Raw genomic sequence first — 23,059 nt, forward strand, 5'->3', positions numbered from 1 at the left:
CAACAGGAGCATTAAAATTTTGCCACAGGTTATGCTATATAATTGTGGGAGGGGTAATAGGCAAACAAATGCTGCTGTGAATACGCTGAATGTCTGTGGCAGTTCATTCACCAGAAGACAGTTAAATTATTCACCCATTGAGGACATGATGAGTGGGAAAAAGCACAACCCCTATTGTACTCGGAATAAAAAGGAAAGAATTCACATTCATGCAACAAGTACATGTAACAAACTAATGAGGGGAAAGGCCATTTTACAACAGAAGAGTTAAAGCTTCACTGAGGAGCTTTCAATACAATGTTACAATTGCCTGTTTTCTGCATCAGTACTATGCCATGTCATCATACAGTATATGCTGAAGCTATTTTGTCTTCAAAACCTCAGCTCTGCAGCACGTTAAAATGAACACAATCAAATCTGTTAAAATATTTGGACATTAATGTCAGTAGATTTTTGCGAAAAAATATATCTGCCATCATAAATGGAGAGCATGCAATATGTTTTATTTTTTTCTAAGAGGCTTATTTACAATGAGTTTTTGCAATGCTGCCTTTGAGGCTATCACTGAAAACAGGATTACTCATCTGAGCTGACAGTGTTTCTATTTGTTTAAAAACGTCTTTTAAATCAGGTTATTTTTGTGCACAGGCAACTGCAATTCATTCCAGTATTCTAAGAAAAAAAGTCTAAAAATGATCTAACAAAGAATGTATTCTCATAGTTTTGTTTCACAGTTTTCTCTATATTTTACTTCAATGCACAAGTGTTATAGAGATATATTAATTTGCCTTCGGTCCATTTTCCAAGTGGAAAGTGTAGATTGACAATAATAACTGGCCAAGAAATATACTGTCCTCATTCTCAGTTATTACAAAGGTTCAGCTAGCAGAGTGTATAGTAACTGACTACAAAGAAGGAAGCTGCATTTCTATGTGCAGAGACATTAAATAGACAAGACACGGTGTTGATTCATTACTGCAGAGTGGTTTCATCATTGTTCTGAAACAATTCAATTTGTATCTTATTTTATCCAGACAATATGTTTCCACCACCTGCTGTATAATAAAGCTGCATTGGTAAAGGTTATGCTGTGGAATGTTTTATCTTACACAGAGTAAGAATGTACAGTTGGCTTCTACACTAACATGCCTATAAATTAAATCATTTGCATGTTTGCAGATAAATTAATAAATACTACATTGATAATCCCTCCTTCTAAGTAACTGATGTATTCTTATGGTTTTTTCTATGAAAGTTACATAAGTGCATTCTTAACCAAGCTGACTTAATTATTCACCGCAGAGATACTCTTTTGTATTCTTCATTGTAAGTGGGTCAGTCTTATCCAAACACAAAAACAGCACATTCGAATAAAAGATGCAAGTCATACAAAGTATAAGGCAAATGGATTCACCCAACCCCCAATAGCAAATATGCTTCCACCAACTATCGACTCAAGGCAGTTTTAGACAATTAACTTGCCCAAAAAAGTGTTCAGTTAGAACACTTCAGCTTTTATTAAAAATTATTTTTTTGCAAGGCATATATTTAACCAAGATCTTTTTTAAAATACGTAAGCAGATCTACAGTATTTCACATTTAAGATGCGAACCTCTAACACTAACACCTAACGTTTATATATTTAAAATTCGCAAATCTGTAACAGTCATATAGGGAGTGTTGTAATTCCATGTAGTCATCTAGAATCAAATAATAAATACAAATCACAAAGAGACGATTTATTTTAACATCCCTCTGTTTTGTGATATTTTGCTTTCTGAAGCAAAATGTTTAAGGATGCATCTGTCTCAAGTGCTCAATTAAGCTATACTGACATTGAGAGCCTTGGGACTGTGCTCAAATATTCAATAAAATTGAATATTTTATTCTTGGGCAACCATAAAGCCTATAACATGATATTCTCTAATGAAAAGTGGACAAGCTTCTGGTTGCAAGTGGTCACATTTTGGATGAATATCCCTTTCAGGCATTAACAGCATAAAGTCTGTAACCAGATGAAGCTCACAAAACATTTTGTATAATTGCTCTGCTGCAGCTGTTTTTAGTTCTTGCCTATTCTTGGGCTATTCAGTTCAAAGTTTTCTCCAGTTGACCTTTTTCCCCTGGTGAACTTGGTTGATCTGGCTATATGTTTTCAGACATTGTCATGCTCAACGGTGAAGCACTGCCTGTTAAGGTCAATTTAATAAGTTTAAAGAAACATTTTGCATGCTTATGTTGATGAAAAAGTTTTCCGCACCAAAAAATATTAGAGATGTTTAATTGACATAAGGTTGTCCATACTTTAAAAAGAACGTTTCCCAATAGTTATGATTACTTGACATCACTGGGTTAAATACAAAGTGTTCTATTATATTCTATTATGGCCAAATGCAAGCATGGAACTGCCTTGTGGTTGGCTGAAGCAAATATTCCAGATTCTTTCAAGATGGATGACAGCCTTGGATCAATTGGCTACTAACTATCAAATAGGCTAAATGGTCTCCTCTTATCTGTAACCTTCTCATTGTCTTACCCTCATGCTTACAAATTCCTATTGCTTGACTATATAACAAAAATAACACTTTTGACTTTTCTGTCCCAATACATTTGGGCACTATATTTCAGATGGGATGTCTGATGATAAAGATGTAGTTAATTCTGATAATGCAGCTGATTGGACTGTACTGCTGGCACAAAGAGAGCCGGAATTGCTTGGTCTTATTATACTGTAACGAGTGCCTCGCAATCAGCGCATAGCAGTTTTCTTCACTGTCCAGCTGACGCCTCTAGCAGGTGTGCTTTGACTGGAAATCAAAGACTACTAAGAAGTCCTGCCTCACTGATTCCTAATGGAAGTAAGAATACATTTAAAGCTGTGCCTGGTGAGGGAGTACTCAGCAAGCTGAGGTTTTGTAGTAGGTAATTCAGGGCTCCCCCCCTTGCAAGCTTCATTTGGGACTGGCTCATCAAACCTTTGACTGTGTGCTTTTGAAATAAGCTATTATTTATGCGATCCTTAGCCGTGCGTTTTCTGTAAAGCATCTGATGCTAACAGTAAATGAAAAGGAAAGCTTCAATTCAACCTAAATCAGGAAAACTTGGCCTTTGAATCATCCACCCCAGGGTAGACCCCACATCATCCATCTATGAACTGTAAAAATCACTAAACAAAGATATAAAATTCACTGCCAGACTATGGCAGTTTACAGGTAATGTAGTGTAGGCATCTATTGCAATAATGTATAAACCATTTTAATATTTATTAACATTAAATGGTGTTAATCGCATTTTACAGTATTTATATAGTCAACCTGAATGATAAATCTTATCTTTGAGTAGTAATAACATCTATATGTAGGACACACAAGAAAACAATAACTTTAATACCTGCATCTATTATTTCTCAGTCACTGAACTCAATTAATAAAATGCTGGCATTAAGCATCTGGCACAAAGTTACAGAAAATAAAGCTTGTGCAGTCATCATTTGTTTTTTCTCTTCATTAGGATTAAACTTCAGATTGACATTTATAAACAATACTGTGTTTAATAAACAATTACAAAAATAAACATTTGAGGAAAAATATTTTTTGAGCTAAACCTTAGTGTACAGAAACATCACTTACAAACTATTGAACCAACCAGGAAATAAGACATTGATTCAGAACCCATTTTCCTATTTAATAGTGGTGATGTACTATATTATGTGCACATATTGATTGGATAAGAGGGGGTAAGGGAGACTGCTATTTGAGCATTATATATGATACTTCACTATAAAATTATTATTTTTTTAATTTACAAAGTTGCTGTTCTTTCCAATGTCTTTAATTTTAACACTACCTCAAAAAATCTGTTCTTATTTTAACATCTAAGAAATTATGATACACTACTGAAATATATTTCATGCTGTTCTTTATGTCAAGAAAGCATGACAAAAAATCTTCTCCCTAGATGTTTGCCTAAAGTTGATTCAGCAAGAAATTTTCTAACTGAAAAATAAAGGTATAAAGACACACACCACACTCCCTAACCTATAGTTTTAGATTATAGTATCCAAAAAAACATGCTTGAGAATGATTGAGAACAAAAACATTCTAAAAAAACTATTTATGATCATTTTCACCTAGATTTTCTGATGAAGCTTTTTATTTTTTTTACCATTCATTGTATTTTTATCATGGCTTTCAACATGCAGATCTTTAAATTCGTATGTTGAAAGCCTTCCTGGCTTAATATTTTATGATTCTAATTCCACTTACAATCCTGCAATTGAAGTTTGTAATACCTTTATCAAACTGAAGACTAAAAGAAATTACACACTTTTGTATTGAGGGTTCAAGATTCAAGCTTTTCTGCCCAAACTTTGCACTGCTTCCACATCCTCTTATGCTATTTATTTTGTCTCCCTTCTTTCTCTTTCTCTGTTTAGTCTTTAAAGGTAATGTTGGTGTGACCTCTTTCTACATTGTAATTGTAAATAAGAATCTGCTCTCAACTGACATATGTGGTCAAATAAAGCATTACAATTATTATTTACTGCTTCCATCAGCTCTGCAACCTACTTCAGGCTCAGTGACACGGATGTAAGCTCACAACTGGATCCAGCTGATCGGGAAGCTTTTCTTCACTCAAAGAGTGTCTGGAACAGGTTTCTCAGCCAGATCATTGGGGCCTACTGTATATTCTGGGCTGTTTGTTTCACAGCAAAACTACCAAATAAGCAAGATGAGAAGAGGAGCCTTTCTCCCCAGGATTTTGCTTAAGAATTGACTCTGCTAAATTAAAATTTAGTGTTGTCTTAAGATAAGTGTAACAGAATCACTTAAAACTAGAGCTCCAATAATGTGGTAATTAGGCTATAACTAAAATCAATTGTAAATGAAAAGGTAATTTAGTTGTATTGGCTCTAACTACTGCCACAATTCCAAACCCATAGCATAGTCAACTAAAGGCAAACCTAAACTGCAATGCACTTTAATTTGGTTATTTAGATCAAATTTGTGACCTTCAATGTTTAATGGTAACTTGAACACTAGTTTTAATAATTGTATTAAGAATTATTAATGCAATGCCAGTGGCCCTCAATGTTACAATTCTTACTTTTAAATACTAATACCGAAATAGAAACGTATTTGATTTAAAGTATTAACTTTACTTTGTAAAAAAAAACTTTTTAAAGCTAATTTTACCACAGTTTCAGAACCACTGTGTGTAAAAAAGGTTGTTCATTTGCATGTTAATCCCACAACTTCAGGTTTCCCTAAGCAGCATACAATTGGCTCAGTACCACTTTGTGGAGAGCGATAACTAAAAAGCCAGGTATCTCTCAGCTCTTAGCAAATGAGTAACCCCTGCGACTCCTCAAGCTCACCAGCAGGCTAGGGGTAACATGAGGAGAAATATATCTACAGTATGCTCCAGTTCTTTTTGGACCAACTGAGGGGCAGTGCAGAGCTTGTAGCATATCAAAGGAAGAGTGGCCTGATGGGAGTGTGTCTGCACTTCCACATTCTTCCTCTGTGCAGGGATCACTGCTGTGTGTCTACGCATAAAGACAAGTACCAATTTCAGATTAATATTGTTACGATTATTGGAGAATCACCTGGCTTCTGTCAACGGTTACAGTTCTCAGGGAGTTTTAAAGCAAGAAAGGAACCGGGGTGGTTACGAAGCTGTATTACTGTAGGTCTGAGACAGCTTTTCCCTTCTGTTGGCCTTCGTAGGCATTATATAAGATTTAAATACTTTATAGTAGTATGGGGTCTTCAGGTTAGTTAAGACAGACTTTTGGGACGACTTTTTTGTAAATAGCACAACTAGTATGTTGTATGTTAATGCTGTCACTATTAATAAATACTGTAGTTGTTTAACAGTGTGCCTGATTTATTATTCTTTTCACCAAAGCTGTGCCAGGGAATATAGAACTCAGGTGCCTCTAATTATACTGCTCGGGTACATTGTTGGCAAAATCTTTAAAATGTATTTTATTTTCATTCGCAACTTTAAAAATACATTGAAAGTAGACCTGAAACATGCAAATAAGGAACAGGGTGCAGGGCCTCATGATGTGCTGTGCTCACTGCCTTTGTAGGCTCCAAGAAAGTCCTAATATTGCAGACTAGCCTTTTTTAAATTGGGATTTCGTAACAATTTTCATGTAAAAATTGCCAAATGGCAGTCAAATATACAGTACGTATTAAGACTACCAGAATATTTCCCAGTGAATCTTGACAAATGTTGAAATGATGAAAGTCCCAGAGCAACAGGCGTTGGAAACTGTGCTGCTGGTGGGGTTCTGACTAAGGGCGAGGCTCTGTATGAAGCATGGCTGTGGAAAGTAAGACGCAGGATGTGCCAATGACTTCTCAAGGGAAGAGGCAGAGAATCTCGGTTACAAAACTCAGATGATTAATGAAGATAGTAATGAATGATTATCACTAACAAATTCATAATGGATTCTGGAAACTTGAATTATTAATTATATTATATATTAATTGAAGTGACTGAGTTTACGCTGAAGTAATTCTTATTCATACCAATTTAAAATGCCCTTTGTAACGAAAATGCATAAGAGTACAGAAAAGTATGCATATTTAATATACTGTATTCTGTACATTAGCTGTTCTACCAAGGCCAAGGCAAAAAAAAAAGATATCCACCTCCTTCAGATTCCCAATTTGACACTGGGCCTCAGTGAGATGAAGTGATAACGTTTCTTAAAGAATATGTGGGCAGTCTATTCTTGATTTTGGAGAAGATTCAGCTCACATAAACAATACAAAATCAAAACGATTTTTTTCCATGAAGTAAAATGACAAAGCTTGAGACAATGATCAATTTCAGAATAAACATTCCTTATGTATACATTTTTTAATGAGCCCCCTATGAAAATGATGAAGGAGACAGAAGACCTCGAAAACATGTCTGGAAACAATTACTTAATGGAAGCCTGCAAAACTGTTTAAGAAAAGATAACTAACTTGAGTATTCAGTTAGCTGGCAAAGATACATAATCCAGATATTTAATCATTTGCCAATTGGAAATTGAAAGAAAGATATAATTCTTTGTGAAAAACAAAGTTAAGTGATAGACTTTCTAAGAGCAAAGTTCAATATTAGTCTTTTTTTTTGCTTATGCCACAGAGACTTCAACCTTCATAAAACTGGAAAGAAACCTTTCTACACTGATTTTAAAATCACCCTTTATTAAATGCAAAATGTAAATCTTATTTTTGTGAGTGATCATCATACTGTAACCAGATATAGCTCTAGATCAGATTCACACAGCAAATGTCCACAAGGTAGGGACAAGAAGTAATTGCCAGACAAAAATCTGCAATTAAGTAGCAGGTGTCTGAATTTGCAAACAGTGATTGGGCTAAAATCATGATTTTGATACGGGGACTAATTTTAAATCCTTCAATGCTAACTCTACAAAGTTGATAATTGTTTAGCTCACCCCTAAATGGAGGAAGAATATAGCTTCTTAACTTTTGATTTTTTTCATTTCCTTTCATATCAGGACTGTACATCAACAACTATCGTCCAAGAAATACAGTAGGTATTAATGTTTCAATGACAGAAAGTGTCATGTTTTAATGAAATAAAATAAAAGAGATGGGCCTATTCCTGACAAATACTCAAATACTGTACTTACAAAACTCAATATAATACTTCAGACTTCCTTCCACCATGAAACTTTAAGCAACTGTGCCTTTATTTTGTCTCTTGTGCCACAGTAAAAACTGTCAGATCAAGGAGGGTGAGGAATTGGCCATGCATATGAATGAACCTACTAAATATCAATACCCAGCACTGCACTCAGACATCCAAGCAGCTGGGGCTATTTATCTAACACCCTAATCTGAATTGGAACTTTATTTGACAACTTCTGCCAATTGAAATAGCAGTGGAAAAACTAATATAAAATACTACAATTAAATCAAAAACAATAAAAGGGAGATTAAAAATACTTTTACTTACATATTCACATTTTTTACTACTTGAAATACATGTAGTAATTCAATAAGGTAAATTAGATTTGCAATAGCAATGGTGCACACCTGTGAATGTAACCGCATTGCAAGGATTTAATACAGTATTTGTTATAATACAAATACAGTCTCTAATTCACATTTGCAGCATATACTGTTCTGAAAAGCAATCGCTGTCAAGTAAACAATTATAAATAACAAATTGCATAAAATGCATTGCAAACAGTGATTGTTACCAATAAGTACACATTAAAAAGATGGAATTTTGTTTCAAGTTTGAAGGGATCTTCCCATGTTAAATGATATCTGAAGGGTTGAAAGGTTGAATGGGAGGAAAATTTTGAAATCACTTTACAGTAGCATTGCACTCCCTTCATAAGTTAACAGTAATAAACATGTATAAGAAATGATTAAGTGTCGTACACAAAGAAAACAAAATAGTTCAGGGTAACACACCATCTGTAAAAATCCATTTTATCTTCTTATTGTAATTTATCTTTTGAGGAATAGGAAAGGATAATAAAATACCACTGAAATACAATATGCAGTATAAGGGAAAAACTATTTGTAACCCACACGACCACACAAAGCTACGCTGAAAACAGTGGCTATAATCTCCAAAGAATCAACCTTTTTATATTACGTATTAGGGGGGTCTAGTTTTATCCACACCTACTTTTACCTTTTTTAGGTGGTTTTCTCTTTTATTGTTTGAAACCACTGACTACAAGCAAATGTTTACCTTAAGATGGTTATAAATGTTTGGGAGAAAGGCTTACAAAGACCATTGTCATAGAAAACAGACATCATACAGTATATTAGGCAAAGAGATAAAGTGTGAGAAAATTCAAAATTGGAAAAGGTCTTGTTTGGAGTTTTGCAACAGACACACCGTTCATGTCTGGCCACTCATGAGAAAGCAGAGAGCATAAAAAGAAATATTTTCTTTTTGGGGGTATGCAAACTAAATGACTGCATTCTGAAGAAAGAATGTATGGATCATTAGAAATAAATCTCTACTGACCAATTTAGGAAAAACTGGATATGTTGAAAGGTGTGCACAATTATAAGAAATAACAGCTAAAGATCTATAGAAAAAGAAAGGGGAAAAGAAGGTCGAAAATGTCTTATGAAGAATGTAAATAAATCTGTTCCAATGACTCTTGGCAGGAAACTGTAGCAATGCCCCAATTTAATCTTACAAGAGAGGATTTTAGCTACATTTGTCATGATCTGCGTGCAATTCCTTTTTCTCCTACTAAGCTCCTTACCTTCGCTTTTCTCTTATTAAATGGCTGAGAGGCTGCTGAAGTGGCTGATTGACCTCTCCTTACAAATGATACACTGTACTATTGCTGTAATTGTCATTATTACCACTGTTTTCATTAACACTAAGTCACACAAGAGAAAGAACCAGATCAATTACTCACAGTCTCTCCAGGGACAGCAGGCCAAAGAATGAGCCATTTTTCAGTAGAGAGATTTTGTTATTACTAAGAACTCTGCAAGAGGAAAAAAAACAAAGAAAAATAAGACCATGTTACAAAGCATACATTATGAGCCAAATCTCTTATCCAATTTTTGACGTTTGCATTAGTTCTATAAGAATCTCATAATTTAGGGCTGTGTAGCTAACATTTATTCACCATTCACTAAGAACACTCAGATATAAATTAATGTTTACCATATAATTTATGACATATTCAAATTATTTCCAAATTGTAATCTATAGGAATTGTCTGTTTAGGCATGGTGGCATGAAACACCAATAAAGCACATGTAGGTCCTTTGAATCACTGCTGCAGGAAAAAATGAATCTGTGTGCCATGTCATGACTCACAACTGCACTTTGCCTCTCTGTGAAAATGCTGCTCACTCTTCACTGAAGGAGTATTCACAGTTATCTGAAGAATAAAGCTTCTCCTGCAGCCAGGCGCTCATTGTAATGTACAGGGGCCAAGTATTCACAACTAGAAATGGGTTTGTTTCAAGCATAAAGCCACAAAAAAAAATCAGCCAAGTGGAAAAACCCTGTTTTGGGAACTCAGAGCAGGTTCACACTAGTAAGAATACAGACTGCTCATGTTTGAAAAGGACTATTAAAAGCATGCAGGTTATTCCTTTTAAGTTAAAATGTAAAGTTTTACCTATTTTGCATGTTATGCAAATGTTAAAGCGGAGTACTATACATGTAGTTACTCCTTATAAAAATGCATTTACAGTATGTTGTATTTTCAGGTTTATCAGTAAAGCACTATATATTTTTTTTTACAAAAAGCCCTGTCTCATATTGCTGAGCTACAATAAACATGACTGTACTGCAACAGTACAGAAACTGTTTTACATGCAGAAGATTATACAAGCTGCTTGGCCTTCCTGTCCTGGAGACGCCTAAGTACACCAAGGTCAATGCTTTCCGTTTTCTTTTTTTTTTTTAAAAGGATAACATTCTTGAGGTCAAACGTCAGAATAACAAATGTTGTTCAGCACAAATTATAGATATTCATCCATTAGAAAGTCCATTCGTCATCTACGACCACATGAGAATGCAAATATAAAACAAAGGACCTAAGGTTATGCTTATGAGCAAAGTTTAGGCGATATGTATTTATTCAATCAAAATAGAAATATTTATTTTTTCTGCTCTCCAGTATTTGTATTAATCATGTTCCTTTTTTCTGGAAATACTTTCCATACAGGATATTATAGTATACAGTATATTATACCAATATTATAGCTGTATATGCCATGTCTATAAGTTTACACAGAAAAGGACCATGTTATGATCTTGAAATAAATACCACGTCCTCTTATTACTGAAACCACCAATGATAAACTAGTTCAGCTATTGGGTATAGTTTAATATAAACTTCAAAAGACTTTTTCTTTTTAAGATAATGGCTTTAAAAGCAAAATTGATGAATACAGGATTGGTAATGTCAAGTGCCTGAAATTCCGATCAATGACATCCAGAAAGTAAGATACAGTGACTTTTATAGATCTTCTAATTATTGGAGAATTGCAGCTTCCAAATTGCTGGTGCAGAGGAAACATTTTTCAATGGTAAAAGCATAATGAATAGCACTAAAAATCCTCCTTTAGACACAATAACGTTTGAGTTTACTACTGTTGGACAAAGGTGAAGCATGATGGTTTCCTTGGCAGTCCACTGAAGTGAAACAGAATGAATTTAGTCCCTGGGCACTGAGAATTTCACCAGCCAGCTTTTGTATTCACTTCCATAACCACATGAGCACATTCATTAGCTACACAGGACAAAAGGAGCAGAAATCAAAGTAGGGATAATTGAATTTTAAGTATGTACAAGAATGAGTAATATTGCCATTTTCTGGCATTCTCTGGTGCATGCAAAGCTTGTGTTCAGTGTTTAAAAGCCATTGAGAGTAAAGGGCACTATATTAGTGTCTAATTGCTGTTTTACCTTTTGTATTTCTTGCACCTATTTGCATTTTTAAGTAATTAAAATACTATTTTATTACTTGAATCATTGTTAATTTCACAAAAATATTTTATTAATTAGTTTCAAAGGTTTAGTTTTGAGTAAACATGAAGAATGGGTATATATTTATTGCTGAAGGAGATCTGGGGGAGGATAGCTTTTTCAATTAAACAAAGCCAAAATTAAAACTAGGATTTGCAAAAGTATATATTTATAGACTCGTCACTTATTTTATGCAGATGAATACATTCATTATAATGAACATTAAGCATATAATTTAGTTCTTGTATGCTACTGTACATAATTTGGTAAAGTCACTGTATCTTTCACAAATCAATGCAGAACTCCAAACTTAAGTGTTAACTTGGGTGATGAAACTCATCAACTCATTACAGTGTAATGTTAAATCACATCAAATCAACTTTTTTAACTTTAATCCATGTCTTTAGGATATCTTGACTTTGACCTTTGTTCTGGGTTCAAACGATACATTATACTGTATATTGTCCTTTTAAAAAGCCTTCAGGCTCACCAGAAGCAGAATGATCTGATCATGTATGTACAGGAAATAAGGCTCTAACTACACACATTTAAACACACATTTTCTGCCACTGTATACTTGATATACTGTACAGTACATATTTATTTAGACTCCGTCTGCTCAGTATGTAGCCACCAGTTCTAATGCTAGACTCATAGTAAAGTACTATTTCCTGTTGTTGGTTTAAAAACTAAAAATGAGGGCAGCTGCAGTTCTTAAAGATTTTGAACTTATTGAAAGATCTGATTTGTTCCTTTAAAATCAGAGGTCAGAAAAGCTTCCAAGAGAAAGATTCTTTATACTTAAGAACTTCCTTCAAATTAGTCATGTAATTTATTGTAAAAGTGAGCCTGAATTTTAACTAACCTGCAACAGTTTATTCTTTAAATAATGCAGTTGTAATTACTACTTTGTAAACACAACACATAGAAGTGTGCTGGCTACCATGCGGTGTCAAAGCAACAAGAGTTAAACATTTTTGTCACAAATAACAGTGCATCCATATTCTGTAGACTCTCTGACATGTGGTTACATTTATAAATGCACTGGCTAAGTTCTCAAAGGTGACTCAAGCATTGGAGATGTTTTTGCCAGCATAAATGAAAGTTACTAATAAAGCTTAATGGTCATGTAGATGAAGCACGTACATAGCCATTTCAAACGACACTGTCCTATTTACTGTGGTCACTGTGGTGGACAAAGACAGAAGTGAAGTGGCTCAGCCGAGAAAATGCTGACATTGATTGTTACTAGACATAGTTTGACTGTACTATGCTCACCCTGCCTTGTCTAGATTTTCAGCATAATCATAAGGACATTGCTGGAAACCAACTAGTTCTTTAAAAATATAAAAACTAGAGCAGCTGCATTCCTTAAAGAGTAACTGATTCACAGAAATCTCAGCCCATCAGTCCTCCAGAATAAGAGGTACTTAGGATAATGGGTGCCAAACAGAGTGCCAAAAGATTTGCATAAGAAGCATGCAGTGTCATATCTTGCAACTTTTAATATCCTTAAGGGCTCTTTTGCTTGCTTGTGAATATCTATGAGGAGCTTTTAAAATTATTTGGCCTCTGCTTATAAAAATCAAAAACCATGTAGTGTTTACACAATAAAAAGGGGTCCCTCAATAGGCATGCAGGCTTTTTCATACCACTTTACTTATCTGTGTAATATACTGGAAGTTTTATGTAAGCAAAACAGTATTGTACATGCCTGTTATGACCCCAAGTGTCTAGGGGTAAAGGGGTGTAACATTTAGGATAGTTTTTGGATGCAGGTGGGTTCTGGTGAGGGGCTTAGGAAGCGTGATAACAAGGGTTAGTGCAAAAGTGATTTATTCTAAGGTGAATAAGTGACTGGTCCTGTATTTCGTACACAATAACACACATGGTAAGGGAACTAGAGTGGTGCCAAAGAAAAGAAAATAAACAAAATGGAGCTGGCTAAGAAAGTGAGGGAAAGCTGACCTTACTACAAAAGAAAACCCAAAACACACAGTCTTCGGCACCTTCAAACACCCTACAGTAGCTAACCTTCACTGACTACCCAAAACCATACAAGACAAACAGCACTCACCCATACTAAACTAGTGTGACTAATACAAAAATCAACTAAGTGTATAGAACGTACCCAACAACCTAAACTAACCCTTAACACAAAAGTTCACACAAATATACAAGTGAACTACAAATACCAACAAGAGTAGACACAAGTAACTGGGTACAAAACAACACAGAGGTTGAAGATATAACAAGTTTGGGCAAGGTAATGGTGAAACAAGGATAAACACACAAACAAATGAAAGTACAAAGACTAACAGAAACCAACAACAAAGCCAAAGCAATGCTTGTTTCTTTAGACATTTATTTAGACATTAAGCACCTTTCTTGTGCTTAATGTCTAAATAATCTGACATAGTCAGTATCTGGTTCGTCCAATACTCCCAGCATAGGCATTATTCTACCCCCTGCCAGGTCATTTCCTAGAATAAAAGTTACCCCTTTAATGGGTAGCGAAGGTCGGATACCAAATTTTACAAATCCCTTAATTAACTCACAGTTCAAATAAACCCTGGGCAAGGGTACATTCACAATTCCCATTTCGATTCCTTGAATTAATATGCTAGAGTTACAGGAGCTTTCTTCAGAAAACGGCAATGCGTCAACCATGATGAAGGACTGGGCTGCCCCAGTGTCCCTCAATATTTGAATTTCTGTTTGATTCTCCTGCTCTCCTGTTAACGAAACTAACCTTTTCAAAATGAAAGGCTCATAACCAGGATCAGGAGTATTTTCAATTGTCGAAGGAATGACAACATGCATGGCTAAGCCCTACACTCTGAACACTTTGTTTATGCTTAAACATCATATAATCAGCAATGTTATGACCTTTTCTGTGACAGTAAAAACAGTCACGCTCCTCTTTAGGACGTGGGGGACTAGTTTTTACTGGGGTAGACTGAGACTGGGAACTGGGAATAGATAAAGTCTTCTCCACATGTGCAGACATGAAAATGTTTTTGTGCATGAGCACAAACTCATCTGCCAAAACAGCAGCTTGTGACAAGGAAGACACTTTTTGTTCATTTAGATAGACAACAACGCGTTCAGGCAAACAGTTCTTAAATTCTTCTAACAGCATTGCTCACTTTACAGGTTACACACCCTTTATCAAAGAGAATTCCCTTTTTTTCTGGCGAATTCAACAAATGTTTGGCCTGATACTTTACGATGATTTTGGAAGCGTTCTCTATAAGCTTCAGGAGCCAGTTCATATGCACGTAGGATTGCAGCCTTCACAGTATCATAGTGCAAACTTTCTTCTAAAGAAAGTGTAGAGCAAACTTCCTGAGCTTTGCCCACTAGTCTACACTGCAAAAGCAGTGACCAGACCTCCTTAGGCCAGTGAAGCAATGTGGCAATTCGCTCGAACGCACCAAAGTAAGAATCAACTTCGAATCAACAAAGAATAGAGGAACTAAAGCAATGCGCTCTCTTACATCAAAGGTGGTCAAGAATGGATCTTGCACAGGAGACATGCTAGAGGCCTCGGAGTGGGTCGGCTGCACAGCAGGAGCATTTCTTCTGGCTTCTAGTTCAAGCTGTCGGAGCTTAACCTCTTTCTCCGCCTAAATCTCCATTTTATGAATTGCAAGGCGCAACTCAAATTCTACCTGGCGTACCTGGGCTTTTTCCTGCGCCTCCATTTGCAAGCAGGCCAGACGAACTTTCAGGCGAGTCTCGTCTTTCGACCCAATGGAGACAGGAGAGAACGGTTCAAAGGGAGGTAATGTGGCCTTGACCTCAGCCTCCATTTTCAGCCACCACCTGCACCTCGTCCTGTTCTTCCTTAGCCATAGCAGGTTTAGCACCAGCCCCAGGAGAACTAGCATCCTTGCTCGCTAGTGCAAAGACCTCTAACTCCACAACCTATCCATCACAGCTCTCTTGATGTCCCTTTTAAGAGCTTGTTTCGATACCTGAATCCGGAAGTGATCTGCAATTTGGAGCAATTCGTCCTTCCTACACTTGTCCAGCAGGTCAAAGGAAGGTTCCTCGACAAACTTTCGTAAATCAAACGTACCCATAATTACCTTGCCAAAAAAACACAATCCAAAACTCAGAATCCTAAACCAGTCCCTATTCTACAAAAAAGACCAAATAACACTAACCAGTCCCAATATGCACAAAAGTACAAACACCAAAATTCTGCAACCAAAAAAAATCCTTAGCACAGGAATTTGCTATCGTGGATGAGCCCCCAAAAATGTTACAACCCCAAGTCTCTAGGGGTAAAGGGATGTAACATTTAGGATAATTTTGGGATGCAGGTGGGTTCTGGTGAGGGGCTTAGGAAGCGTGATAACAAGGGTTAGTGCAAAAGTGATTTATTCTAAGGTGAATAAGTGACTGGTACGAAATACAGGACACAATAACACACATGGTAAGGGAACTAGAGTGGTGCCAAAGAAAAGAAAATAACAAACAAAATGGAGCTGGCTAAGAAAGTGAGGGAAAGCTGACCTAACTACAAAAGAAAACCCGAAACACACAGTCTTCGGTGTCTTCAACACCCTAGCTAACCTTCACTGACTACCCAAAACCATACAAGACAAACAGCACTCACCCATACTAAACCAGTGTGACTAATACAAAAATCAACTAAGTGTGTAGAATGTACCCAACAACCTAAACTAACCCTTAACACAAAAGTTCACACAAATACACAAGTGAACTACAAATACCAACGAGAGTAGACACAAGTAACTGGGTACAAAAGAACACAGAGGTTGAACATATAACAAGTTTGGGCAAGGTAATGGCGAAACAAGGATAAACACACAAACAAACGAAAGTACAAAGACTAACAGAAACCAACAAACTTACACAGCCAAAGCTATAAGAAAACACACACACGAAGCAAAACGAAGCCGAAGCAAAAACCAAAAGCGAAACGAAGCAGAAACGAAAACCGACTGGGAAAGCAGAGCTTCAACAAAAAAAAACTCCTTCCTTCTGAAAGCCTCCATGTTATATAGTGAATAAGATGAGTTCTGATTGGTTGAGAAGCTGATTGAAGATGATGTCACACAGAAACAATGATATAATGGGACCAATGGGGGAGGTTGAACAATCAAGGTCAGGAAGTGTGGAACATAGCAACAAAACACACATAGACCACACACTGGGACGTAACAATGCCGTATAGAGAACCCCATCATTTCTTTCTTTTTTGAGTGATCTGTGTTGTTCCAAACTCTTATTTATATATATATATTTTTGTCTCTAGAAATTTTTGCATTGGGGTCCAAGAGAAAATGTAATAACACTTAATTGAAAACAGCTCCATGGAGCCCACATAAAACCTTAACGACACGTTTTAAGATGCCATACATAGTACTACTGTACACTACTGTTATAGCAAGACTCATAAGACTTTATTATCATTCTTCCAAAGATACAAATGCCCTATTGTTCTGCTACAGTATGCTGTTTTTTTCAAACATTATAACTATGAACAAATAATTGCTCAGACTACTCTATTTCACATGTCACAGTCTCAGATTTATTGTTGTGAAACAGAAAGAGTTTACATTTGAATAACCTTACTAAACATTTTGCATATAAATGATATTTTATGCCTCCTGGAAGGTTTTTGGGCTCCTAATCACTAACATTGCAGTGGTTCTCGAACAAGGTTTGTGGAGATCCCTGCTAATATTCAGACACTGAGCAAGAGGCTCCCAGAAACTAAGATCGATATTCAATGACTCAAAAGGTATGTAATTCAGACATATTTATAACTGAGCTCACAGCTTCAAAGAAGTTTTAAGACTTGGAGAGTTGTCTCAACCAAAAGATGCAAAACAAAGTCAGAAGCATGAGATTTTTAAATTAGATGCAAAAAATGACCCAGAATTTACTCTTTTACATTACATGATGTATCATAAGAGTACTACAATCAAAAAACAGGTTATTTCTTTAAAGTTCTCACCACTATGAAAGGTAACAATGAAATTACAGTTTTGTATTAGAAGTAAAAAATGTAATGAAAGAAAGGATAATGTTATTTTTGTTAGATACTGTAATTAATTTTGTAAAATTCTAAAATTAATTTAGATGTTTTATAATCTCATTTCATTATTAAACCATAATTGTACTGTTTTTAGAAGGATTATATGTTGAGGATTGTTTATGTAGTACTTATTTTAATACTCTAAAAATTGTAGGGTATTGAATGAAAGGAAAGGCAAAGCATGTGCAACTGTCTTGGCACATATTATACTGGGTACGAAAACATCTATTACAAACGGATCAGCTGGCCACTGAGTGATATTTTAGTCTTCATCAAAATATTCAAATAATCAAAGCAATCTTTGATCTATATATCAAAGACTGCTGTTTTCACTATAGTTCTTAATGTATCATTTAGTTTCATTTGTGGTTTTCTTAGGTTCATTTACTGTCTTCTTTGTCCTTGCCTTTACTTCTGTTGTGCATTACAGTACTGTATGTGTGTGCTGTCATATGGTGCTATGAGTTTTTTTTTAAAAGCACTTATGAATACATTTTGTTGTTAATATGATTCCTTCAGAGCATGGTGGGATGTTATCATATTACATCTCAGTGTGGCATACTCATCAAATAGGTACCTAAACTGTTTAAATAGATAGATATTGTACAGATATTTGACCTTAATAAATGTTATCTGCTACTTCAGTGAGCTTGCCTGCAGCTGGATTCTATCAGAAAATGTTTGATAACGATTCTCTCAAATGGTTAGTTCCATGATCATATCACAGAAGCCTCCAAGAACCTCCTATAATCTACTCCTCTATATCAAATATTTGTGGAAACATTTGAAATCCAAATAAATCCAAATAAAAAAATTAATGACAACTAAACTAAATTTACAGTCAACATATTATTAAGAATGAACTTAAGCTAAAGGTGCATTATGTTACCTTTCCTTCTACTGTACTGTATATTGCTTTGTAACAAAACATGCTGGGTCACTTCTGTGGGACTGAAATGGAAAAAAAGGAAGATGACTGAAAATGCAATTTAAAACTTCAGTAACCAAAATAACTCAAATAGTTGTACTCTAGAGAAACCAATAACAGAAACCAAGTAGAGTAAAGATCACAACATGAAATATTACAAACATCGACCACTGCCAACTGAACGGTTTCTAGCCACTTTTCTTCAAACACTGAAACTCTGTTATTCTATAATATCGGGTTGCTATGGTCAGCTAACCAAAATAACATATTTCATATCAACTAACATTGACCTTGGACATGAAACAGAGAATGCTATAGAGTTTAAGTTGGTATTAGCAGAGCTTCAATTAAGCTTCAGCTGAGAGCTTGTGGCATCTGTACACTTCTGCCCTCAGGGCCAAAAGAGTGTGCATGATTGGGTTAGAGAAAACAGTTAACCTTCCTGATACAGTAAAGCACTCTGTACAGCTTCATGATCATAAAGGACCAAATCAAGCAGACAAATGAAGCAAAGGAATAATATTTGTAGAGTTCATGCTTCGCACTAAAGAATGTAATTAGGGATTTATTTTTTGGCTATTTCTATTTTAATTCTGAAATTTCCCATATATTTTCTGTGTTCTTTCACTAGAAGGGACATGGCCGGTGATAAGTTTTGAAATTTCCATCTGATTGACACACTTAAGTCTTACAACCCTGAGAAAATAATTTAAGTTTAAAATAGGAATTGCACATATTGCTAAAGAACTACTAAAACCCACCACGACTTAATAAAACAACACTCACTGATCTTTAATACTGTACATCTGTATTCTCCAACCTCTTTAAGCTAGATACTGTACTTACAGTAATATTGCATTGGCAACTGTTAGTGATGTACTGTATATAAATCTCCTTCTTCATTTGTGTTCATGCTATTTAGTGACAGCTTATTTCTTTAAATCAGCTGACTCCCTGAGATAATACAGAAGAGTGTCGTTCTTCAAATACCATGCTTAATCTTTTGCGTGCACTTCCACTGAGGATATGATTTCCAATTCTGGAAGTGCTTTAAGCTGATGGCCGTGCATGATTTCATCCTGTGTTATTGTAACAAACGCAGCTGAACACTATTCCCGTAAGTACGTCATTTTCAGCTGTCAGACCTTTAATGCTACATTTATCTGAATGTAATCATTTCTGTTTGCAATGTAACAATTCAGTGCATGAAGCTTTGAATATCAATCTTCGTTACTTTCTCTGAGTGTCACAGGATCTCAAAGGAGTGATGCGGTGAGCTAGGCTGCCAATGACTGACAGATATTATTTCTGTTCACACTCAGGCTGGGAGGCACAGGAATCTATCAACTATATCTGAAGGTGTTAAAGGAATCCACAACAATATTTACATAAAGGTTGTTATTCTGTACAATTTAAAAGGCTACTTTGCATAATCATTCGCACAGCATATAAACAGATAACATTCTAAATGGTCTGTTGACCTTAGTTTGTGCCTTTTAAGATGTCCCTCTAAGATGTGATTTTGTAAGGTGATTTATTTGTTTTTTTTTCTTACTGACAATGCACAAATGCAAATTTCAATTTTATGTTTCATTAATACAGAAAACCTACCATGATTTTTAAAAATATAAACTATGTAATACTGTAATATTGTATCAAATACCGCTATTTTAAAAAAACAATGTTTCAGCCGTTAAGTCTCTCTCTTACAGAGTATGTGAGGTTACTCACACCTGAAGAAGACCTAACCAAAGCAATGTAGTTTTTCCTTCTACTTTTCAGCATGGAATTAATCTTTACCTGTTCCTTTGTAGCCAATGCACGCTGACACAGATGCCTGAATCAATGCAGAAATACTGTATGTCGACCCCACAACACATCCCATATACAGTGCAGTCCAAAAGTATTTAGACAGTGACACAATTTTTGCTGTTTTGGCTCGGTTCTCCAGCACATTGGATTGAAATAAAACAATGACTACGAGGTTAGTGCAGAATGTCATCTTTAATTCGAGGGTATTTATGTCTATATTGGGTGAACCATATATGTAGGAATCACAGCCCTTTTTATACCTAGTCCCCCCATTTCATGGGACCAAAAGCAATTGGACACATTAACATAATAAAATTGTAATGTTTAGTACTTGGTAGAAAATCCTTTGAAATCGATGACTGCCTGAAGTCTGCGACCGATAGACATCGCCAGACGCTGGGTATCTATCTACACTGGTGATGCTCTGCCAGTCCTGTAATTCAGCCATTTTCGGATTCTACTTGTTTCGAGGGCTTTTTGCTTTCAGTCTTGTCTTCAGTAGGTGAAATGCATGCTCAATGGGATTCAGGTCAGGTGATTGACTTGGCCAGTCAAGAACATTCCACATTTTGTCCCTGAAAAACTCCATAGTTGCTTTAGCAGTATGTTTGGGGTCATTGTCCTGCTGCAAGGTGAAGTGCCGTCCAATGAGATTTGAAGCATTTGGTTGGATCTGAACAGATAAGATGCTTCTGTACACTTCAGAATTCATCCTGCTGCTGCTGTCTGCAGTCACATCATCAATAAAGACAAGTGAGCCAGTTCCACGGGCAGCCATACAGTACATTCCCAAGCTATGACACTACCTTCACCATGTTTCACAGATGAGGTGGTATGCTTTGGATCATGAGCAGTTCCATTTCTTCTCCATACTTTTCTCTTTTCATCACTCTGGTACAGATTAATCTTTGTCCCAGAACTCTAGAGGTTTTTTAATGTACTTTTTAGCCAACTGTAACCTGGCCTTTCTTACCAGTGGTTTGCATCTTGTGGTGAACCCTCTGAGGTTATGCTGGTGTATTCTTCTCTTTATGGTAGTCTTTGACACATCTATGCCTACATCCTGGAGAGTGTTCTTGATCTGTTCAACAGTCGAAAAGGTGTTTTTCTTCACGATTGAAAGTGTTCTTCAGTCATCCACTACTGCAGTCTTCCGTGGTCTACCAGGTCGTTTGCTACTGCTAAGATCACCAGTACGTTTTTGCTTCTTAACAATGTACCAAACAGTTGATTTTGACACACCTAATGTTTTGGCTATGTCTCTGATTGATTTATTCTGATTTTTCAGCCTCATGATGGCCCGCTTTACTGGCATTAACACTTCTTTGGTCCTCATGTTGAGAGACAACAGCAGCAGACTCCAGATGCAAATGCCACATCTAGAATCAACTCCAGACCTTTTGTTAGCTCTCTTGTGCATGAACTAACGATGCAACGACACACAGCTAGCCAAGAAACAAATGAGCAGCCAATTGTCTAATTACTTTTGGGCCCCTAAAATGGAAGGACTATGTATAAAAAGGGCTGTGATTCCTATATGATTCACCCAATATGGACATAAATACCCTCGGATTAAAGCTGACATTCTGCACTTTAACCTCATAGTCATTGTTTAATTTCAAATCTAATATGCTAGAGTACAGAGCCAAAACAACAAAAATTGTGTAATTGTCCAAATACTTATGGACTGCACTGTATATAATGGGATCCAGAGAAATATTATGATCATTATATTACACTTTCTAGAAACCGATACTTTCCCCACTAATTAAATATTCCTTGTTTGTAAAGGAATTACCTGCTCTTTGGTTAAGTTCTTGTACGCCTGTCAGCATGACAATACATCTTGCCATACTGCTGTGTTTTGTGTTTGTGTTTCTGGATGATAATTTCAAAATAGCACAGTGATTAGCTCATAGCTCCCATTTAACACCAATTACCACTCTGCAAGGCAGCCTGAGGCCAAGATCAATCAAAACAACCTTCTCTACCGAACTTACAAATGATATCATGAGGAATGAAGCCATGATTACATTGGATATCTATCAAACTCTAGTGGCCTTTGTGACTAACAAAATCTGAGCTATGAATGCTGACAAAAAGGTTGACACACAAAGGATATGCAGGCTGAGACATGAAAATAAAAGGCACTTGCTAATATACACAAATTTATGCACATGGATTGGCTATATTCTGAAAATTATTACATATTTCATTACTGATTATGTTTAAGAATGAGGACAAACTTTTCCATGTACTGTATTACTTCCATTCCACCTATTAAGTGAAAAACGTGAAGGGTAGGTTCTCTGCCATTACCACTTTTCTTTTAAACAGTATATTATAGATATAACTTAAAGGTTACAAATTGGCCCCCATGTTGTTCGCTCTTATAACAATAGAATTGTTCATCTTATTTTGATTAAAAAGTGGTTGAAAAAGCTTGGCAGTGATCATTTTCTGACTGCTGCAGTTCAGACACCACAGCATTCAGCTGTTGTGGGAATTTCAACAAATACAGACTCCCTGGTGACAAGCAAATTCCAGAACACCGGTTTCTCTTTGGATACAGTACAAACCACATTGAAATCGGCTTCATTAATTTAACAGTAAATTAGACTGCATGCCAGTCTGAGCTCTCTTGAAAGGTCACTTAAAAACTTATAACTGTATTGTAATCTTTCCTCTGAGATTGCAGGAATTTATCAGCATATATCTGATTTAATGTTTTCAGGTATAAT

General features: G+C 35.8%; 1 protein-coding gene across 1 annotated transcript in view; it reads right to left on the minus strand.

The window, feature by feature from the left end:
- Positions 1 to 23,059, minus strand: part of adgra1b (adhesion G protein-coupled receptor A1b) — a 131,744-nt gene that overhangs the window by 101,730 nt on the left and 6,955 nt on the right. The window contains exon 2 of the mRNA XM_088917412.1: positions 9,431 to 9,502. Within this exon, the coding sequence (XP_088773538.1) occupies positions 9,431 to 9,502 (72 nt within the window). The remainder of the gene's footprint in view (positions 1 to 9,430; positions 9,503 to 23,059) is intronic.

This window comes from Atractosteus spatula, chromosome 5, assembly GCF_055471065.1.
Source record: "Atractosteus spatula isolate fAtrSpa1 chromosome 5, fAtrSpa1.hap1, whole genome shotgun sequence".
NCBI classification, from domain to species: domain Eukaryota; kingdom Metazoa; phylum Chordata; class Actinopteri; order Semionotiformes; family Lepisosteidae; genus Atractosteus; species Atractosteus spatula.